This window comes from Parambassis ranga, chromosome 12, assembly GCF_900634625.1.
Source record: "Parambassis ranga chromosome 12, fParRan2.1, whole genome shotgun sequence".
In the NCBI taxonomy this organism is placed as follows: domain Eukaryota; kingdom Metazoa; phylum Chordata; class Actinopteri; family Ambassidae; genus Parambassis; species Parambassis ranga.
Genome location: NC_041032.1, coordinates 13,651,259 through 13,673,030, shown reverse-complemented (window position 1 = coordinate 13,673,030; position 21,772 = coordinate 13,651,259). Strand labels below are relative to the sequence as shown.

Sequence of the window (21,772 nt, the reverse complement as noted above, 5' to 3'; positions counted from 1 at the left end):
TGCTGCTCTTTGTGATAGAATCAGACCTGCTGCATCACTCTGAGCTGCTTTCACAGACACACCAAGGTGCTGCACTGATGCCCCCACATGCCATCATGGATGCTGACTTCTGAACTGTTGCACTGATAACAGGCCGGATGGCCTCTCTCCTCTTTAACCTCTCGCACATTTTTCCACTTCACCTCAGTCCATCTTAAATGAGCCTGCAGGAAGCAGCTGGATGTTGTTTTTACTTATGGATGCAGTGATGAACTGTGACTGTTCCTGAGCACAGACTTCCACCACGGATCCTGTCTGTGTGTCAATGCAGCACTGCCAGAAGCCTGGAGACCATTGAATGGTGATCAGTAGGTGATGACATTGACATTTTTTGAGTAATTGATCAATGTGTGCTGACTTGTCTCCTGAGATGTGTTTCATTACACTACAAATGCATCAGTTTGCAGGTTTTGCACATGCTTATTGTGCTCCTGTTAATAAAGTTGATCATTTATTCTTCAATAAATTCTCTTAAAATCCTTAAATCAATCATAAAAAGTTTGACTTGCAATCATGTATGAATATAATTTTTCATTATAAAATATGACAATAGAAACATATTTTAAATTAGTCAACTTTTCCTTATTTTTGTGTTTTATGTTAAAGAATTTGTGTGTTGATTTTTAAAATCACTGCATTTTATTTTTATTTTTTCACAACTCAGTTTTCTTTTCTGTTGTATAACACTTTATTATTAATGTTTTTATCATTTATTGCACTTAATTTATTTCAATATTTATTGATTTATATTGTATATTTGTGGGGGTTTTTATATTTTCTTTTATTTATAAATGTACATTTGAATCTTTATTCTATCTTATTATACTTTGTTATTGTTTATTATTATTACAGTTATTATTATTATTTCCCCTTAAAGCTGTCTTATGGTCATTGCTGGCTTATCAATAATAGTTAAAGTGCTACACAAAAAGTCAAATTAATGCACCATACAATTAAAAATAATAATAATATGTAGTTGGTTCCCCCTGACTGAAGGTCATCCCACTTTGTGTCGCAACCTGTTGCACATGAGCTGCTTCTTTTACTTCTGAGTTAGACATTAATGCGGCTGGAATGTGCGGATCGAAGCCCGGAGATTTCACCTGTTTGTAAAATCATAATAATGAAATCAATATATAACGCGTCACATCACAAATAAACATCTGTGGTGCAGTAAACAGCTGCTTTTTACACTTTTAAAGCCTGCACGCAGTATTTATCACCTGCTCGTCTATTATTATGTGTGAGGAGAGCCGTGATTGGCTGCGGTGCGTGATGACGTCAGGCGTAGTTTTCTGGGGCAGGGAGGGGAAAGCAGCGGCTCCTCACTCGCTGCCCTGACCGTGTTTCTGCGCGCTCTCACAGGGAAACGCTGAAAAGTTTTCACCCTAACGAGGCGTAACTCATGAGAGAAACCGGCTGAAGGGGACGTTTCAGCGCGGACCCGTGTGCCAGTGTGCTATTCTTCACTCTACGTGTTTGTTTTTCGACTTTAAAAAGTGGTTGTAGCGCTCCCAGGGATTGCGACTCATCTCCGAAGTTCCCAAGATGAGCTTCGATCCGGTGGTCGGAAAACGTCATGTAAGTCAATAACAACCCTCCAGAAGCTGTCTCTGTTGGTTGTTTTTATCACTTTATTTCACTGCGTCTTCCTTGTTATCACTCTATAGAGTGTTTTTTTTTTAATGAAAATGATTTGAGCCACATCCAAATTCAATTCAAGTTTTGAGGGACTCTGCTGAAGCTATTCTGGGAGCTGAAATCACAGCCACGGCCTGTGAGAAGATGAAACAAGCCCCCTCATTGTCCCACTCACACACACACACACACAGGAAGCAACACTGTGCTGTTTGTTGTTGTTGATTAAAGTGTTTATTTCTGTGGATAAGTGCTTCATCTAAGCTTCCCTGGCTCTTGTTTCACTGTACAGTACATGTGCTGGATCATTCACTCAACTCCCCCCTCTCTCTCTCTCTCCTTCCAACATTACAGCCACCACCATCTGTGTTGGACATCATGTGGTCATATTGTTCAGACATATGATGGCTGCTGCTCTGTCACAGCGGATGTATAGCCACTGTGTAATAAGTGCAGTCCAGTGGTGGGGCCTGCTGTGCAGCCTTTTCAGAAGCAGAGTGTGAGAAGCATGGGATTAGCGGTGTGTCTGTAATCACTTTGACCCTCAGAAAGTCAAGAATTCACCTTGCCAGTTAGTCAATTAAAGCCGCAGATTTTCCAGTTTCAGGCCTTCACAGAGACGTCTTTTCATTCCCCCTGCTGTTGTTTTTTCCAACTCTGCAGCACCGAGGTCTGACACTATAAATACTGTAAGCTCACTGTAAATCCTGTTCGGATTAATGCGGATTCCAAATTTTATTCCTCATACAAATCCTTCTTGTTTTTACACCGCAATTAGCCGTAAATCTGTGGTTACTTTTTTATATATATATATATATATATATATATATATATATATTTTTTTTTTTTTTTTTTTTACTCTTCAAACTTAATGCTCGCCCACAATTTACATTCTAGCATTTCATCAAATGAGGAGCAAGGGTTTAGCATCTTTTATACTTTATTATCACAGAACACACTCTTTTTCCACTGTGTTCACACGTCACCAGAAAACCTACGTTCGTACTCACAGAACATGGGTCAGCCATACTTGTAAACACAGCAGCATGGAAGCAGTTGCTGTTTTCTATCTTTTTCTGTAGTGTTCTTGAAAACAACAGGAGTGAATTTGTGGCCAAATGTTAAAATGATTCAGTTTAAATCGATTAAAAGCCAACATTTGAACCAGGAGTGGATGCCAGGTTTACTTTTTTACTCAAGACTGTTAAAGGGGTCAGAAAAACCAGCGAATGTCTGTTTTTTGTCTGCTGTTTAAAGCATCACTTTGAGCTTTCGTTCCTTTTTCTGCTGCACTTTTGTCTGTCCTGATATTATTATTATTTATCTCACACATCCCTCAGTTTCTAGGTTTGTAGAACATAAACATGCTAATTTCAGTGTCAAACGTGTCAGTGCTGGTGCCATTTTTCCATCACTCCTGATGGACTCCTGACTCCTGGTGTATGACCTCATCAGAGTCATTTTAACCCATAAATGGATCCTGGTTGTTGTCAGCTGTTATAGTGTATTGTTTTTTTTTCTTCTTTCTTTTCTCTTGCCTGCTGTGGAAGAGTTCAGAGTTCAGTGGATTATATGACCGTGTGGATCAGAGATTCTGTTGACTCGTCTTGTTGGTGATTGGTTGGTGACGACGGCGGCACTGGAGCTGCTTTAATGTGGCATTTCATCACATATGCCTCCTCACTGTGTAATGTAACATTTGCCGATGGGCCTGGAGCTTCGCTGTTTGTTTTCCCCGTTGTCTGATCGGTGTTTTAAGTCATGCAGTGTTCCATTACTGGAATCAGATTTGCTTCTCCGGGTGGCAAAGTCAATGTTTATCTCTTTTGTAAACCACAGTACATTCTGGAGGCCTCGCCAGCAGGCCTTGTTGCTAGGGGACTATGAGGAAACTTCACCCCCACCTCCTTTCCTCCCCATCCACTCCCCTCTCTCTAATCCCCCCCCACCACACACACACACACACACACACACACACACACCCCTTCAAATTGCTTGAGTGTACGTGCCTGACCGTCCAGTAAACTTCCTGTCTCGAGTACACAGATATGCTGATATTAGTGGCATCAATTTACTTCTTAGAATTGTCATGCCCATGCAAATGTACACGAGATTGTTATCGTTGTCCGGGTGTTGGTTCACACAGGAAATGGTCTGCTGTGTCTCTGTGGACGACACAGACAGGGGCAGGACTGACATGTGGGACATGTAGAGGCCAAAACTGTGACCCTGGGGACCAAAGCAGCGGTCAACAAACTCGCCAGTCCTGAGTTCATTGTGCTGCTTGTGAGCCGTTCTAATTATGCCTGTGGCTCAGAGAAGCTCCACAGACACTGACTGATGCAATGCTGTGTAAGCCACTCGCAGTCAGATACCAGGTGTTTGTGTGTTTCCCTTTAATGTTTATGACAGGCGGCCCTGTGAGGACTTTTAGTGATTGATCATTGTGAAACAACCCGAGGTTGTTGTTGTGATTGTTGTTATGGTGAATCACACACCGCTTATCAAAGACCTGTTGAATCATTCAGGGAGCGCCACCTGTTCAGGTGCCACCCACTCACGTCATGCATACCAGCAGAGGCAAGTCAGCGCTCACACCTGAATGGGCCCAGATAAGTGCAGATAATTCACTGTGTGTCAAACATCACAACTAACTCCACTTCACACACACTGAGGCCAGGGCTGGAAAAAAAGAGGATTTACACCCAGCATTCTCCATGCCAGGCTAATCAGAAACATTTAACTCAGCTTCATTATGATCCCATTTATCTGCAGCAGACACGAGGCACTAAATATGTTTACAGCCTGGTGAAAAAGCTGTTTTTGTCTCTATTGAAGAAGTAAACTTTCAATAAATCATTCATTTTAATGATAACAAGGCTAAATATTTCACATAAATATGTGTTTGACTACTTTGAGTGACATTCAGGTGCCGACTCACAGCAAAGGCTTCCTGCTTTCTTGACATCCTGTCCACCTCATCTCCACCTCTTTGCCTGTGTTTGGATTAATCAGAAGTTCAGGTGGACTCAAACTCCAATTTTGTTTAAATCGACCTAACCTGTTGGTTGCTAGGTGACATAAATCCTCCATAGGCCAGACTCGCTTCACTCGGTGTCCTTTGGAATTTACTTTAAAGCACACACTCTGGTCTTGTGTTTACTGAAGTCATCTGACGGGGGTCCCATCACATGAGTCGAGAGATATACATTCCTCTTTATGGACATTAACTCCAAGAATGGACTCCTGACGCCAAAGGCCGCAAAGCGTGATGCTGGCTGGAGGTTGAGCTTTTTACAATCATGGCCGTTTTTGTAATCCGATTCTGGAGGTGCATTTTGTGGGTTTACATATTTTAGCTTTCTCCTCATTCGAGTCGCTCTTACAGTACTCTTGTGCTTCTCTGTGGAATTTGCTGAAACAATTAGTCATGTTAGACCACAAATATTCTGAGAATTGCTTGTTGTAGTCGCTTTATTTTTTGAGTTAATATCTCGGATCCCTGTTTGTCCGGTGGCTGCTTTCCTTTGTTTTACACTGTTTACCTTCTGGTTTTTGGACAAAAGGCTTGTTTGCATATGCAATCTCAGATTAAATCTTAAAAATAATCCTGATTTAGAGGCCTGAATCAGTGTGCTCTCTTTGTCCAAAGGATTAGTCAACTATCAACCATTTTAATTATTAATCAGGAGCACATGAAAAAATAGTTGCTGATTAATTTTCAACATCAAACAGCCGCTGACTTCCTGCTCTCCTGGATGAATGAGCAGATTATACTAAAAGAGTCTCAAGACAAATTCAACCTTTGTCCAGAGAGCCGGCTTGTGTTTACAGAGACATAAATCCGGTATAAATTCCAGCTATTGATGGTCACTTAAGGTCCTTGCTGACCTGCTTCACTGCTCACATATTCCACATTTTTGTGCTGCGATGTGTTTATAGAGAAGGTTGTAAACTGCCGGCGCTTCACGGCCTTCTTTTTTATTTCGTACCTTTAACCCAGAGACGAGTTTTAATGGATCTAATGTGATTGTCTGTAGAGCGAGGTGATGGATTCCTGCTCATACTTGAATCTGTTAGTCATCCTCGCACCCTCTTTTCATCCTCTCCTTCTTTGTCTTGTGAGTTGCTGCTCGGCTCCGCTGTGACGGGCCCTAATCAGAATTTGAAAAGGCCAAGTTAGCAGCCCTCCTGCACTCTTAATTCGATTTGTGAATTCTGTGTCCTTGCTTATCCCTCTTTACCGCGCCGTGTGACTCACTGCGATGTTGTGTACACTTGTGCGCCGACAGCTCTTAAAAAAAAAACACAGAGACCAACAGTTTGGAAATGTGTCACGCTTGCACCTGTGTGAAAAAACTCTTGAAGCTTTCAGACTTTCTTTCTGTTTTTTACTCATCAAAGCAAGGAGACCACCTCTGTGACGTAAGTGTGGCGGTGTCAGTCATCATCACAGATTGTATTTGTTCCTCTCTGTGGTGGAGGTGAATGTCGCCTAACCTGCTTGTGACAGGCTCGACTAATCAGCGAACTCCTGAGGAAACTCGAGAATTCGTGTCGTGAAGCTGCAGCTTCCCTGAGTTAAAAATATCTAGCCTAGCGGATATGTTGTGAGTCTAATCGGGTGCTGGGCCTGCTGTGGAGGGAACAGTTTGGAGCTGAACCCTGCATGAAGCCTCTGTATTGTCTCGAGCTTCCTGTGCTCCCTGAGAGGAGGGGGCAGCCGCTTTTCACACGCTCCCACACATACACTGTATGCTTGTATGTGTTTACTTCAGCGTGTGTGTGTGTGTGTGGAGCTCTACAATGTGGTTTTCAGACTGTTAGCGCCTTCTTGTTCTTAACTGCTGTAATTTGACACTGGAGTCATTGTCTTCCTTTTACATCATTCTGCTTTATAGTGATGAATGTATCCGAGCTCCGCTGAACTTTGGATTTATTTACAGTGGTGTAGCAAGTGTCAGACCTGTTTCTCTTGACATAAGCTGGGCTTTGCTCGTCTTCTTCATCATCTAACACAAAATGTCAGTGTAATTCATCACTCATGGAAAGTTGTGCATGGCCAACCCCTCCACTCTCTAGGGAATGCCAGGATTTATCTGTGAAGCAGAGAGCATTTGCTGTCTTGTCAAGGTCGGCGTTGAGAGATTTGAGCTGCACAACAAATTATATATATCTATATATCAGACAATACAATTACTGTTGCGTCTGGAGCATGTTGAATTAGTCGTAGTTAGAACAGAAAGTTACACACAAATCTTGGATGTGAGTTTTTCTTAAAAATCTCTGTGTTCCAGTTAAAACAAGAACCTCTGATCGGTCAGCTTGCAGCTTAACTGGCTGCTGGCATAACTTCTAAACTTAAAAGATGAGCATTTGAATACAGACAAGCTAATAGCTAATGAGCGGGGAAAATTTTATTTGAGGAGCACGTGTAGTTTTTAGTTCCCATTCGTGTCCGTGTTCCATCCACTAACATGGACCCAAAGAGGGGGCGAGCCAGTCCTCACTCTTTGTGGAGCTGTCATGTCATCCATCTTTATATCCAGTCTATGGTTTATGTCCCTTCTCTGCCACTTTAAGAGCATCAAGTGAACGTTAGCACAGATTCCGACCAATGATTTCAACCCTTAATCACGTATGATACACAAAAACATTCATGCTTAAATAATCTTTTTAGGCCCAGATATCTAATCGGCTAAAGAAAAAATCAATTCCAACATTAATACATCATCAACATATTGGTACTGATAACATCATACCACACCTCCCCTCCTCTGCTTTTGTTCACATGATATTCACAACTCATCCAGCATGCAGAAAAATGTACAGGATTTCACACCAACAGTGCTATCTTTGTGTTCAAGAGGAGGGGAAGGGCATACGAATTCACTATATCATTTCTTTGGATGCAAGATTGGCCTATGCTCATTAAGAAAACCAACAAAAAGAGTTATTTTATTCTTAATAGTAGCATGGTAGTGAGAAAACATATTGCATAAGAACATTTAAACATCACATTTGATTTCATGGGGAATTTAATAAACAGCTGGTATCACAGAGGAGCTCTGTTTCAGTTCGGGTGCCTTCAGGTCAGAAAGCCATCTGAACACACACCACTGTTTTATCTACCCAGATATTTAAAGCTGAATAATTAAACTGGATGCTATTTTCTGGATGTTAATTGGCTCGTCATGCAGATTTTTCTTCATAGTAAACTACGTCCTGAAAGCCAAATCAATCCAAAGAAGTCAGTCAGTTAAAGAGTCGTCTGATCTGCAACGTATCACAATAAAGAAGGAATTCATCACAATGAGAGGAGCCTGTTGTTGACATTTGAACTGAAGTGAACATTTCATATTTAAGTCGAGCTGTGACAACAACATCCTGCATCCATCCTGCTCCCTGTCATGTGCTGCTTGACTCGGGGTAAAAAAAAAAAAAAAAAAACTGAATTCCTTCTGAGAATCGTGAAGCTCCAGGAGTACAGCTTTGATAATGAGTGTCAGAGCCTCCAGCTGCTGACCAGCTATAATCTGATCAAGTGATTCAGTCACTGTTGGATCAACAAAATCACTGTGCCGTTTAGGTTCCACTCAGAACCTGGGCGGAATTGATTACCTGCGCTGCAGAGGTAGAGATCAGTTTTCCTCAGACTGCACGGCATCTGTGAACGCATTAAAATTCTCTGACTGTGTGTGACTTCTGCTCGTTGTCGCTGTGCGATATCACAACTATCGATTTTATAAAAAAAAAAAAAAAAAAAGGAGGATGATTTGCTAATAAGAGCAGCGTGATAGGAAGCATCAGGACCTCCTCTGGATACAGAAGTATAATAAGGTACATGGTGTCTGTGCTTATCAGTGATTAAAATCATCTGTCCGACATGAAATCAGCCTTATTATTTGTATGTGCAAGAGTTCATCCCCTCATTCCTCTCACTGTAATTCCCTCAGGGATGCGGAGTGATCACAGCCTTCTAAATGGCCCATTGATAACCTGGGTCAACTGAAAGGATGTCCTGTCATTTAGTCACAAATGCATGCTCAGTGCACAGGGCATGTGTATAGTGTGTGTGTGTGTGTGTGTGTGTGTGTGCCAAGGCAATTTGGAAGAACCCAGAGTGTGTTTAGAGGAAGCGGAGGGCCGCTACTGTTGTCCGACAGAAAGTCCCTCATTATTTTATTGCAACATTTATTAGTTTAACTTGCAGTCACACAGGCATAGTACTAACTAATCATACATGCAGACTGTATGACAATAGGACAGTGTTGTGGGGGCAGCCAGGCCTCCCTCTATGCACAGAGGATAGAAGTGGACTAAAGCACTGGAGCTGCAGTTGGAGCATTTCCAGGGATTGTGGGTTTGGAGGGCTCTGTGCTCTGAGGTTACGGTCACTCCACTCTTCCTCCTCACTTGGTCATAGAGGTAAAAACTAAGCCACATTGTGGCTGCCCATGGTGTTTATGTATACATTTAGTTTAGCGGCCTCTGGATATTAGTGTGGACACGTGGCCTTGTTCGTTTTTTCCTTGTGTGGAAGCGGGCTGCGTCGGAGGGAGACCACAGAGCGGGATTCTCTGACAGAACACTGTTTGACAGAATGGACCTGCAGACACAGTTTAAAACATTGACAGGTTTCCTTTCTTCTCTTTAGAGCTGAAACAAGCAGCAGTTCATTGATTAGTTTGTAGCTTCTTCAGTGTGGGGAGGTTTTCTCTTTGGTTTCAGACCAGTCTTGCAAATTAAAGCGGCAAATAATGATGATTTCCTAATTTATTGCACAGGACAAAAAAAGTGCACTTTTAATTTTACAGCTGCACAAGAAACTTGGTATAAACCCCCCTAAGAAAGTCTGCATATGAATCCCTGCACATTAAGGTAATGGAACACTGACTGTAGTTTGCATAATTAAACGATGGATCTGTCCCCCCCCAAAAAAAAAACTGCATGACAGGTTTAACACTGTTACAGTGAAGCAGTACAGAACCCAGGCAAAGTGTTTGAAAACAGGGAACAGCTAAGTTAGCCGTAATGCTAGTGTTTGTTGGCAAAGTGTGGAGGGGATGGTTTGTGAGTCACATTGTTGACTCGCTGTTCCAACGGTTAGGTTAGGAATATGGCTCCCTCAGTTTGACTTTCCCTCTTACAAAAGCAAGTATACATGCTGCACAATTAAGTACAAAGTCCAGGGTGCACACACAGACACACTGCCATCATCAAAAAATGTAACACAAGTGGTTTTTTTTTTGCCAAATACAATTCGTTATTCAGTTTATTCCCAGGTAGCAGAAAGACACTTTTATAGGTTTAAACAGATACAAGGATATTGAGAAAATTCTGCAGCCACCACTTTGTGTGCAAAAGTCATTATGATGCAGAAAAACAAAGGAAGTTTTGACATCATCGATTAAGTCGACTCTTCGTGGCAGTGATGATTAATCAAGAAAATCTTCCAGCCCTTCTATTCTTTGTAAAGTGCCACTGCATCCTCACCATAGCAACCTTTTAATTGTTGAATAAATAGTGGGTTAGCTGCTGGCTGCACCTGGGAGCGTTTAGAACTGCCGGCCTGGAAATGATGTAATCTCAGTGCCATGTCTGTGTCATCTGTGCTGTCAGAGACACACCTGAACTGACTTCTTATCCAGCTGCTGGATGCATATGTATATATATATATATTTGTAGATATTGGGTGTGCAGCTCGCTCTTTCCCTCTTCACATCTTTTCTTTCCACATGTGCAGATTTTTCTCTCTTTGCCTTTTCACACGGCCTTCTTCTCACTCCGTGTCCCTCTGCACCCCCCCCCCCCTCTCCACACCCACCCTGCAGTCATACACATAGTGTATTCAAGTCTAAAGACTCACCCTGTGTCCACCTCCTTCATTTTATCTCCCTCCCCTTTCCTTCCCTCTCTTCTGCCTCCCCCCACTCCGCTGAATGTTTGGATAGATCTAAATGGTGTGATTGTGACTGCTCTGCCGGCCGTCTGCCCCTCCACGTCTGCCTCTCAGCGTCTTTGGAAAGTCTGACGTGAGCAGAGGGAGAGGAAGAAGGGAAAAGGCTGAGAGAGGGAGAGAGAGAGAGAGGGAGAGAGAGGAAAGTTCTTTTAAACAACAAGGCATGGCGGCCCTCCAGAGAGCCGAGCTGAGCGTCAGGAGTCAGCCTGTGCTCCAGCCTGTCCCTCTTTTCCTACCTCTGCTCTTTATTCCCCTCATTCTCCCACACTGTGTGTGTGTGTGTGTTTTAGGGTACCTATTCCCTGTAGAACATCCCATCTTCATCCTGCTGTCTACAGTTTCTCCTCTTTCTTTCTCTCCACCCTAACCTGTTCCTGGTGAACTATAGGAGACAAAAACCTCCAAATCTAGGACTCTCATTTACTCAGGAGGTGTCGCGTTGCGTTTGAGGCGCTTCACGGCGGTGTCGCATGTCGTGGCATTCAAAGAGCTTGGCTTTAAGAATGTGGGTCATTTGAAGTAGAGGCACTAAAGTGCGTTGTTTGCCAATGAATGGGGCCTTCTCACATTGACATGGTGAAAAGCGTGTGAATAAACACCAGCGCCTGGGGGCCACACTAAAGTGTTCGGCTGTATTCTTCTTCTGTACCCCACCTATACAAGCCTGTTATTATCTCGCACATGAATGGATATCTGGAATCACATTCGATACGGGCACCATGCTGCTGTTGTTAGCTGAGATACCTTATCAAACTCTCTCTCTGTTACACCCACCACCCTACAGGAAGCAGATTCTCCCTGGTTTTGAACTTTTGTTTGTTAGAGGAAAACCAGATCATGGAGTAATTAGGTTTGGCTGCCTGTTGCACTGCATGTAGTTATCGCACAGCTCTGCATCCTGCACACACAACGATGTGTTGCCTGTAGTTTCGAACGGCTGCACGGCTCCCCTATAATTGCTTTCCCACGGCAGATGTTCAGATCAGATGGTTCAAATTAAGCCGTAGATTGCTCACACAAGGTTTCCTATGAGGATGGACTCTCATCTTTACTGTCCCCTCATGATGACTCTGTGAGTGGGCGAGTCTGTGGATACATTTAAAAACACTTCTTTTTTTTTTCTTCTCTCCGACTCCGCAGGTGTCCGTGTTGGTGCTCGTCATCGGGCTGTGTGTATGTCACGCAGCGGAGCTTCCGGCGGCTCAGTGGTCCGGCGATAAATTCGGAAACGTCACTCGCTGCGTGGAGAACGAGCAGTACCTCCACCAGGGGCTCTGCTGCCTCAACTGCCAGGCTGGTAAGCAGGAAGGACATCCACTCAGAGGCGAGAGCCAACGTTTTTAAATGTCAAAACCATAAGCTGAAGCGTATCCCGACACAACTCCTGCAAACACTCGCTGCCTAGTCTGGAAAGAATGCATGCAGCGGCCACGATGAGCGGAAACAAACGTCTCCAGGCCTTGCACAGTCAAAGTTTAACCCCGAGTCGCACCAACTTTGTTTTAATTCATCATGCTTCCTTCATTCATCTGATAAGGTTGAACATATTTAGCAAAGATGCAATTACTGCATGCTGCTGCTGGCTGATTGGATTATTTCATTTGCTATTCTGAGAAATCCATTTTCTTTTAAACTGGAGGCTCTTCGCTGCACAATCAATCACTAATAAGGAGGTTTACAGGTTTATTTATGAGCTGATGATATTAGCTGATAAGCGAACATGCCTCTATCTTGGTTACATCAATTGCTCAGTTGCCAGTTGGTCTGTTATTGAAACCACTGTGACCAGTTAATGCTGAATGAAATATGAGCTTTTTTTATGTTTTTATTGAACGGGCAGATTTTCTACAATGAATATTCATTTTAACCACATTTAACTTGAGGTAATACAAACTGTACTAACCACAGTAATAACATTTTATCCCCCCCAGTCTCTGCTGTGTTTGCCTTTTGTGCATCAGATGAATCAAAAAAACAAACACATCAAGTGCTTTTATTCATGGCATGAGTGAACTAAGTATACGAATGATAAGCGTGACAATCAACCAGAGACAGAGCTTAAATCACTGTGAGCTTCAACTTCCTGGAAAAAAAAACAGACAGCAGTGATTTAGAATCTGTAACTGCAGTGCATCACATAAGAAGTGAATTTATGCTCCTTTATATTTGTTTCTCTGTAGGAACGTTTGTGCAGAAGGCCTGTGAGAGAGACCAGGAGCAAGGCACCTGTGTGCCCTGTGAGCATGGACAGACCTACACCGAGCACTCCAATGGGATGAACCGCTGCTTGCCGTGTACACACTGCCGCTCAGGTAACCAGATAAGTCCCCTAACATTTAGGTTTATGGATTAATAATCAGTAGATTGATGTGTGACAGTGGTTAGGCGTTTGCAATAAAAATATTCTGTAAAAAACAAAAAATTCTGCACTCCTGAGCACAGCTAGGAAGCCATGACTGACTCATGTGTGACCAGCAGGAATGTGCCAAAAATTCAGCAAACTTTGGTTGATTTTTTTAGCTGGTGTGGAAAAAGTGCTTCTACAAATACACATAGTTACTGTAAATATCTAAAGTTTGTGGATTATTTTTATTTTTTTGTTGGCTACCACCTACTGTGGGTATCTGTTTATTTACAATTTTGCCAAATCAATTATCTAAAATTCTTATTTATCTTATATATATGCCCAAAAAAAGCATAGGATTCAGAAGGTTGAATTATAAATATATTATTATATTATATTTTTAACAGGGAAAAGCCTTTTTTTGTAACTGTGGGAGCTCTTCTCCTTTAAATTTGCATACATGGACAGGTGTCATATGTGTAATATTGTTGTGTTTTTATCGACTTAAGCTCGGGCTGTTTAAGAAAAGAGAAGCAATGAAATAACTCCGAACAGAACTGCCCTTTAATTCAATCCTTTAAGAATCAGCATAAAAGAATCCAGTTGGTCAAAGATACATTGTCTTAGGGAAGCTGATACCTTTTTGTGTGTGCCCCCGCCTTTCAGCTCCACTCATGAAAATGTGATCTTATGATGTTACACAGAGCAGCAGGGCGTGTCTTTGTTGTTTTGTCTCGTGGGCCGAATGTGAGCGTGTTCCCGGTCTCGGGAGGCTTGCCCGTGTCTCTGTCTCACCTGGCTGGACTGGGTGTGGCCGCCTGTCATTGTCTGCCTCACTGGGGCGTCTTTGTGTCCGCTGAAAGGCAGGAGCTCTAGAAAAGAGACTACTGTTACATAGGACGTGTTCTGTGCTGCTGTCTGTGCGGCTTTAAGATGTTCTACTTTTAGCTTATTATTGTAGCAATTAAAAGGAGCACGCCGAACGATCTGTCAGTCAGACAAGATGGCTCCACTTCCTGCTGGTTAGTATCTCAGTATTGACGAGGCTGCTCAGGTAAAGTAAACAGGTCTCACATGAGACACCTGCACTTTAATGAAGCCATACAATCACTGCTTCCATTTAAACTCCTGTTTGTTTATGTACGCATTTAAATGAGCCTCGAGCAAAATGACATCATGAATCATTTATTCCTCCATATCTCCTCCATTTTTCATGGACACTTTTTAATCAATTAATTTAAATCTTTAATTTAGACTTTGCTTTCCTAAATCTGAGAGCAACAGGCCTGTGCACAGTGTATTAGCCTCCCTATAAGAACTTCATTCTTTTTCAGCTCCCATGTGCTGTTTAATAGAGTGAAGAAATGATCACTACTACTAGTGATCTACTTTAAAAAGTATTTCCTATTAATTTAATTTCAAAAATTAAGTGTGGATATTATTAGCCAACAATTGCTCTCCTTGTTTAAACAGAGTACAAACCACTGTTATCAGTAATAGTATAAAAAAACTGTGTTTTAACTGAGTGGCCCTGTGAAAGATTTGATTTAGACTTGAAAGTGAGAGTGGGTGTCTTGCAGCACACACACAGTATAACAAGTGACATTTTGCCCCAACACTTATGAAAGCATCATGGCAGATGTGACCGAAAGTAAGTTAAGCTTAAACCTAAGAAAAAGTTTTGTTAGTGTCTACGAAGCAGGAGAAGTTTATCAAGTCAAGAGCTTTAAGTTTGAAGAGCTGGTGTGAGAGGAAAGAGTCAAACAGAACCAGACTGACAGGAAGAGACATTTAAGAGAGATGTGTCTGAAGAGAGAGACAGGAGTGAAGGATTTAACAAGGTTTGGATCTGAAGAGTCAGAGAAGACCGTCACTAGAGTCCTGCACAGGAATGGACTGCCGGAGTGCAGAAAAGTCTCCTCTAAACCAGACTGAAGTCTGCTGGACCTGCAGACAGAGCACACAGCCTGGATGTCATGTGGTCAGATGTAGCTAAACTAGAGCTAGGGAGGCTAATCATTTAGTCTCTCTACATAACTTCAGGACCAGCTTCTATCCACACAAAGAGCGCTGCGTGTGTGAAGGAGGCTTTGCAGGCAGTGCTTTGGCTGATTAGCTGGGCTGGCTGCATTGTTTTTGGTTATTCAGGGTGAGATCCTGCCAGCATCAGTCCTTAAATCCACTCTGTCACTGCAGCCTTTCATTCCTGTGACTCACCCAGCATTCATATGGTGCAGCTCCCAGTGAAGCTCCCAGTGCTGCTGCTTCCCACCTCACTTTAGGGCTGAATGTCTGCTCGAGCATCACATACAGGTTCATCTGCATTAGCACCAAAAAAAACCCAAAACAACCTCTGACTCTTTATACAAGTAGAGTAAAAAAGTCTGCAAACACAAAAATAAGCAGAAAAAATTGACCAAATGACGACTGTCTGTTCCTGCTGAATGCAGAGATGAGCACCAAACGATGCTGCAGCATAACATTATGGTCACGTTGGCCTAAATTGACAATAAAACAACAAAATAATACACAACTGGACAAACAAAAGCTTTCTCAGTAGCTAAATTGCTAACAAATGTGACGAAATGGAGCCTTTAAGTCACTGCACTGTCCTCATACAGAGCAAACTCTTTTTTTTTTTATGTGACTTACTTACACAGTTAATCTTTGTTATTTGTAAGTTTTTTTTTTTTAAATTTGTGTGCTCTACAATTATGCAGAGATGCTGGTGTGCTGCAGGGCTGAGGGTTTAACAGCCGTGGAATAAATGAGATGTTCCCAGCGTGCTCTCAGTGCCCTGCCTTCACAAAAGCGGAGAACAACCCCCAAACTGTCTGCTACTGGGTTATATGTCGTTAAAGTGATAACAGAGAGCGCTGTTGTGGCTTGAGTAGCTCCGTAGTAGCCTGCGTGTGTTGTTTATTGATTGGTTTCAGGTGAAAGAGACACGCACTTCTGCAAACATGTGTCTTTAAAGGAGCCTTCAGTGTGCTGTAGGACTGCATGTGTGGCTGATATTCTGAGGATTCAGAGTAACGCCCGGAGCCGTCGCCACGGCGCCGGATACAGCCCCGCATCACGTGTGTGCAGCTGTGATATCTACAGGCTGCTGCTGATCACAACACTGATATAACTAATGACAGCACACACACAAAGAGTTCAGTGTAGAGAGCAGAAGCAGAAGCATCAGTTGAATTAAGGACAGTAACGTCCGTTTTTCAGCCTGGTGTGCGGTTGGTATCCTCACCTGTGGGAGGAGTTGATTCATAACTCGCTCTGAAATGATGGTAATTGTCAAAATAAATCGGTGTGGAAGGAGACGAACAGCTTCTGCACACACATTTGTGCAAACCGACCTGATAATAAAGCAGTTTTTCTTTCCTCTAATTGGCGTGCACGGACATCAGGTTGGTATGAAAGTCCTGTGGAGGTGGACTGCTGGGTTCCTGTTCATTTGCCTTTTAATAAATGAAGCACAGCACATCCTCCGTCCCTCATTATCCTGTTAACACGAGGCAGTAATGTGGAATAGAGCTGGACGCCTAATTATTTCACACTTAATGGCTAACCGCCTACAAATGATCTGAAGGTCTAACAGGTTTATTTAGAGTTTACTGATTAAACTCCCCTCAGAGTTAGTTAGCAGTTAACTCCGCTCAGGCGTCCTGCAGTGTGTGATTGAGCTTCTCATCAGTGTCATTTGTCCACAGATGAGATGGAAACCGACCCCTGCAACACTACCAAGGACACCAAGTGCCAGTGCAAGCCTGGCACCTTCTGTGTTCCAGACCAGGCCTGCGAGGTCTGCAAGCGCTGTGCCAAGTGAGTGACGTTCACAGTTTACAGTCAACACTCACATTCAGGAGGGTTCACACAGTGCAGAGCAGACCCACACACAACGACCACGTCTGGATTATTGAGATGGATACAACAACTAGGAGTGTGGTGGGACCTCAAGAAAGCATCCAGAATGTGTTTGTGTGCTAGCTTGACTGCTAACACGGACACAATGCTAGCTACTTTCTACCCAACTAATCTCCAGCTGCTAATCTGACCTCTAACCATAACACAAGTTAGTTAGCTTAGCTTTGCTCACAGAATTCTACCTAAACAGATGGCGATAGTTTATCTAGCTGCACAGCACTAGCAGCGCCGCTACTAGCTGGGTAATGCTAGCTTTGCTAACAAAGCACTGTTTCACTGGGAACGCTTTCTTGCAGGTGTAAAGCAGGCGAGGAGGAGGTGAAGAAGTGCACCGCCTTTTCTAACACAGTGTGTCGGAAACGGGATCCATCACCCACCCAAACTGCTGCGGCCGCTCCTTCATCACCGACCTCTGCTCCGTCAGCAAACTTCAGTAAGTTTGAACCCTCGGAGTTCCACTTTAAGCTTTAAAAGCTTTAACTCTTTACTGACGCATCACTTCTTCTTCCAGTTATCCCCGTTTCCATTTTCCTGGTTGTCTTCGCCATCATCGTTATCGCTGTGCTGGCTGTGTGGTGGTTCGTTATCAAGCAGCATCCGTGTGAGATTCCATGTGAGTACATTGTGCGTTTTTGTAGCTACGTTTAGCTTTTTAATGTGTGTTGCTGAAGCTGTGTTCCTCTGTTTAAACAGGTGCAGCGAGCCCCTGTGACTCCAGTGAAATCGTGAAGGTTCCTATTGTAAGCCTGTTTTTGATGTTTCATATTCAGAAATTGAATTTCCTGTTTGTTCTTCTTGTTGTCACGGTTACTCTGTGGGACACAATGTCAATGTGACTGTTTCCCGTCCTCTTGTTTAGGATGAGAGCGGAGCCACGGCGGAGGAGAGGCAGAACAATCAGAACGCAGGCCTGGAGGGGGGGGAGAGCCGCCCGGAGTCACGGCCTCTCCTGCAGGAGACGCAGGCTGGCATGACCAAGGCCTCGCCCCCTATGGAGGATGAAGACCGGGGACTAGGAGACAGCTTACCCAACACCACTAGCTCATCTCAGACCAGCCTGTCGGCCCTGCCCACAGTGCCTTCCTCGGGTAACACCCCACACCAGAGCCCCACTGAATTCAGGATGCAGCCAGCAGACGTGGTGAGAAAAAGAATCACTTCAAATCTGCAAATGATCTCTTTGCCCTTTGCTTTATTTTCAATTTTTCATCTCATCTCGTGTTACAGGATGATCCTCTGCGACATCGATTGGTGCCTTTACAAGGTAAGACTCCTAAAAACAAACAAAACAAAACAAAGCACAGTTGAACTGCAATCCGTGTCTGTCCATAAATAAGCAAACTCTCCTTCGCTTCTCCCATTCTCTGTTGCTTGATAGATTAATAATCTCATGATAGTCAGGCCATATCTGCGCCCTCGGGGGTTTGGAACACGCTGTTGTTTTCTTCTCATGCCGAATTAAAGAGGACATGGTTTAACAGATTTCTTTGATCCTCCGTTTAAAAGTTTTATGTTTGCATCCCCTGCAGGAAGATGTGCTGAAATGTACAGATTGTTCCTGCGCTCATTCTGGAACAATGCACATACTGTTGCTATAGCAGCTTTTCACAGAATGTAACTGGGCTGCAAGTTAGCGTAAAAATCTATTGCAGTTCCACTGAAGGATATATGTAATATATTAGAAAACAAACAGCTGTTTTTACTGTTTTATTGTGACTTAAACTTGAAACTTCGCCTACAATGATTTTTAGAGTGATTTATCTTAAAAGTCCTCTGGCCAATTTTCAGACTAACCTTCCACTTATGCTTCCTAGTCGTGCCTTATAACTTCCGTGATGCTAACCTTACTGCTAACACAGACCAAACTGCTAGCTGCTAAATGAAAAATACTAATATTTAACTAGCTAGCTAGCTGACTTAGCTGGATTTATCTGCCATATGTCATTGCAGTGGCTCAGCGGTAGATCAGGGTTGTCCAATAACCGCAAGGTTGGTGGTTCGATCCCAACTCCTCCTTAGTCATTGTTGTGTGTCCTTGGGCAAGGCATTATTAAAGTATTTCAAAATCCCCCCAAAAAAAGAAATGACCAAATTGTTAATTATGTTAGCCAGCTAGCTAAATTAATCGTGTCTTTAATCGTCTGTCTTTTAAGGCTCTGAGAAATCCCTGAGGAAGAGCTTTGATTTGTTCGACGAGTATTTGGACGTGCGGATCCACAACAGGTTTTTCCGAATGATCGGAGTCAGTGACAACCACATCCGGATCGCGGAGAACGGCGCCGCCGGCGACAAAGTGTATGAACTGCTGAAGAACTGGATGCAGCGGCAGGGACTGAAGGCCGACATCAACGACCTGCTGGAGGCCTTACTGAGCATGGACCAGCGGCGCTCGGCGGAGAGCATCGCCTCTGCCGCCCTGAGAAAGGGCTACTACAAGCACGCCGACACACCCTGAATGAAGCCAACGCAAAGTACTTAATGCAAGAAAAACTAAAAGCACATAGACACTGGCGGTGGACGCTGCGCCTCATGAACCGGCTGACCTCTCCGTGGCCGAACAGCCATGCAATCAAAAGCCAGTAGTTAAAAAAAAAAACAAAGAGACAAAAAAGGGGAAAGTGGAGCTGTATTGATCGGTGGTCTGAAAAACATGAAGGTGGCAGACATGGCTGCACGTTCTCAGCCAAATACTGAAAAGCTTTGACGTCTCCGGCCGGCGCGTGTGGCTCACCTGGTGCTGAAGACCAGGTCCACACACACACACACACCGCCAGGAGACGAGGACATACACTGGTTTGTAGACGTGGCATTAAGCATGTCACTGATACTGTGCCTCTACCATGCACTGACCTCTGGCACATGTAGGGTTAAAACAGCAGTCATGCTAAATTTGTTGTTTTGTAGATGTAGGCTTCTCTGATACTGCGTTCTATACACACACACACACACATATATATATATATAGATATATATCAGCCCATGATTGTTTTGTTTACTCATCAGTAAGGTTCAGTGTTACAACTCACACACACATATATATAAAAGAAGGAGTTTCTCCTGCTGGTGTTCAGTTCAGCCAAATGTTCCCATCATGGTCTCTTTTTTTATTTATTAACATATTTATTTGAATGAGTAGTTTAATAATTATCATTCATTATTTATACCAACGACCCTGGAAACACACACACACACTCACACAGACAGACACACACACAGAATGTGCTTGTGTTGTGATGCAGGGCTATATGACTGATTTTCCAAGCCGTAGCTTTTATTTTATTTTGTTTGTTTTAAGTCCACGCCATCATTTTTTTTTAAATTGTTTTATTTGTGACTGATGCAGATTTCAATCTGAAGGTAAACTGATGTCAGTCAGTTTACCTTCAGAGGACCGATTGACTGTAGGAGAGCTGACTGATAAGTCTGCGTCCTGAGGTGACTCCTCTTACCTGCATTTCAGCTCTTGGACTGATGTGCGCAGCCATGTTTAAAGCACAATCGTTTGTCCACTACTGCACACACACACACACACACACACACACTCCTTTTCACCTGAAGCCACGGACTTATCAGTCAGCCCTCCGCGCTGACACAGGCTGCAGGTACGGACATTCAAGATGAAGGAAACGTTATTTTCTGGATTTTAAAAATAATCTCCCCATGTGTAGATAAACACACCAGCCTCACAGTGTGTGTGTGTGTATATATATATATATATGTGTGTGTGTGTGTGTGTATATATGTGCAGCTGGATGAACAGACCCGTGCAGTGTGAGGCGTGTTGAGGAGCGATGCCCATGTGTCTGCAGTCTCTCGTGTATAAAGGAAGAAGTTACAGAGTTATATATTATTGATTGATTGATGCTACAGTGCTGGCACTGCCATCTATTGACAGACAATGAAAATGCAGCCTGCATCAGATTCTAACCCCCCCCCCTTTTCTTTCTTCTCTGTGCATGTTTGTGGCAGACTGTGTGTGAATGTTTTTTATTTTAATACATTTTTCATTTTCAAGTCCTCAGCTGTTCAATTAACTCCCCTTTTTGTTCTTGTGTAAAATAAGAAGCCATTTCCCTGTAGCCCTGTAGTTATCGCCATGGATTTCAGATATAAATGATGCAAAAGAAGCTGTTTTTATGTCAAAATTTCAAATAAATGTTTTGTACAGATGAACTTGTTTTCACATGTCTGAAGGAATGATATTTGTCACCGCTGCACCGCAGTAACAGAACAAAGACCTAAGAGACAGGGACATCTCTGCTGTTATTTAACCCTTCATGCTGCGCCCAGGACACAAATGTTTTTTGTGAGTTAATCTTTCTTTCAGTACTTCTGAAAAAACACAAATTCATTCACACAGATTTATGAGAAAAAACTTTTAATATAACTTTTATTTCATGACAATAATTCTTTTAGAAATATGAAGCCTGCAGTGACAGTTCATGACATTATAAAGCTTTTTATCAGCTGAAAATAAATAGTCTAGATGGAAACAGGGGTCCACGCACACCCCCCAGCTTTTTTTATGCCACCTGATTTTTTTTTTAATCCCTAAAGTGTCTATTTTCAGAATCTGCCAGGTACCAAGCTGAAATAATGTTTTTAACCCTTCATTGCACCCGACCCAAGCCTGAAAAATCGGAAAACGTTACAGAGAGTGGCATAACTTTGGATGTAAACAGCATACAGAGTCAAATGAACACATTTTCTCATACAATGTTGACCCAAGGAATTCAATGGAATAGTTATTTATTACATTTAACTATATCTTGAATCTGTTTCTGGACAAAAACAGCAAATAAAAAAAAATGTGTAAAAGACACATGAACAGCCATGCAATCAAAAGCCAGTAGTTAAAAAAAAAA

At 42.8% G+C, this 21,772-nt stretch overlaps 1 protein-coding gene across 1 annotated transcript; it reads left to right on the top strand.

Annotated features, from left to right (window-relative positions):
- Positions 1 to 1,380: 1,380 nt before the first annotated feature.
- tnfrsfa (tumor necrosis factor receptor superfamily, member a) lies at positions 1,381 to 21,090 on the top strand. The gene is made up of 10 exons (XM_028417691.1): positions 1,381 to 1,620; positions 11,780 to 11,936; positions 12,820 to 12,951; positions 16,694 to 16,805; positions 17,204 to 17,340; positions 17,419 to 17,520; positions 17,601 to 17,647; positions 17,767 to 18,048; positions 18,135 to 18,171; positions 19,061 to 21,090. Exons 1-10 carry the CDS (start codon positions 1,588 to 1,590, stop codon positions 19,360 to 19,362), a joined length of 1,341 nt encoding a protein of 446 aa, XP_028273492.1. The 5' UTR covers positions 1,381 to 1,587; the 3' UTR covers positions 19,363 to 21,090.
- Positions 21,091 to 21,772: the final 682 nt, after the last annotated feature.

What these genes read in the sequence shown, in the direction of transcription:
- tnfrsfa (XM_028417691.1), top strand. Translation starts at nt 1,588, where the DNA reads ATGAGCTTCGATCCGGTGGTCGGAAAACGTCAT. An exon ending in GTCTGCAAGCGCTGTGCCAA is followed by an intron (nt 16,806 to 17,203) that starts GTGAGTGACGTT and finishes GCTTTCTTGCAG; the next exon opens with GTGTAAAGCAGGCGAGGAGG. An exon ending in GGATGCAGCCAGCAGACGTG is followed by an intron (nt 18,049 to 18,134) that starts GTGAGAAAAAGA and finishes CTCGTGTTACAG; the next exon opens with GATGATCCTCTGCGACATCG.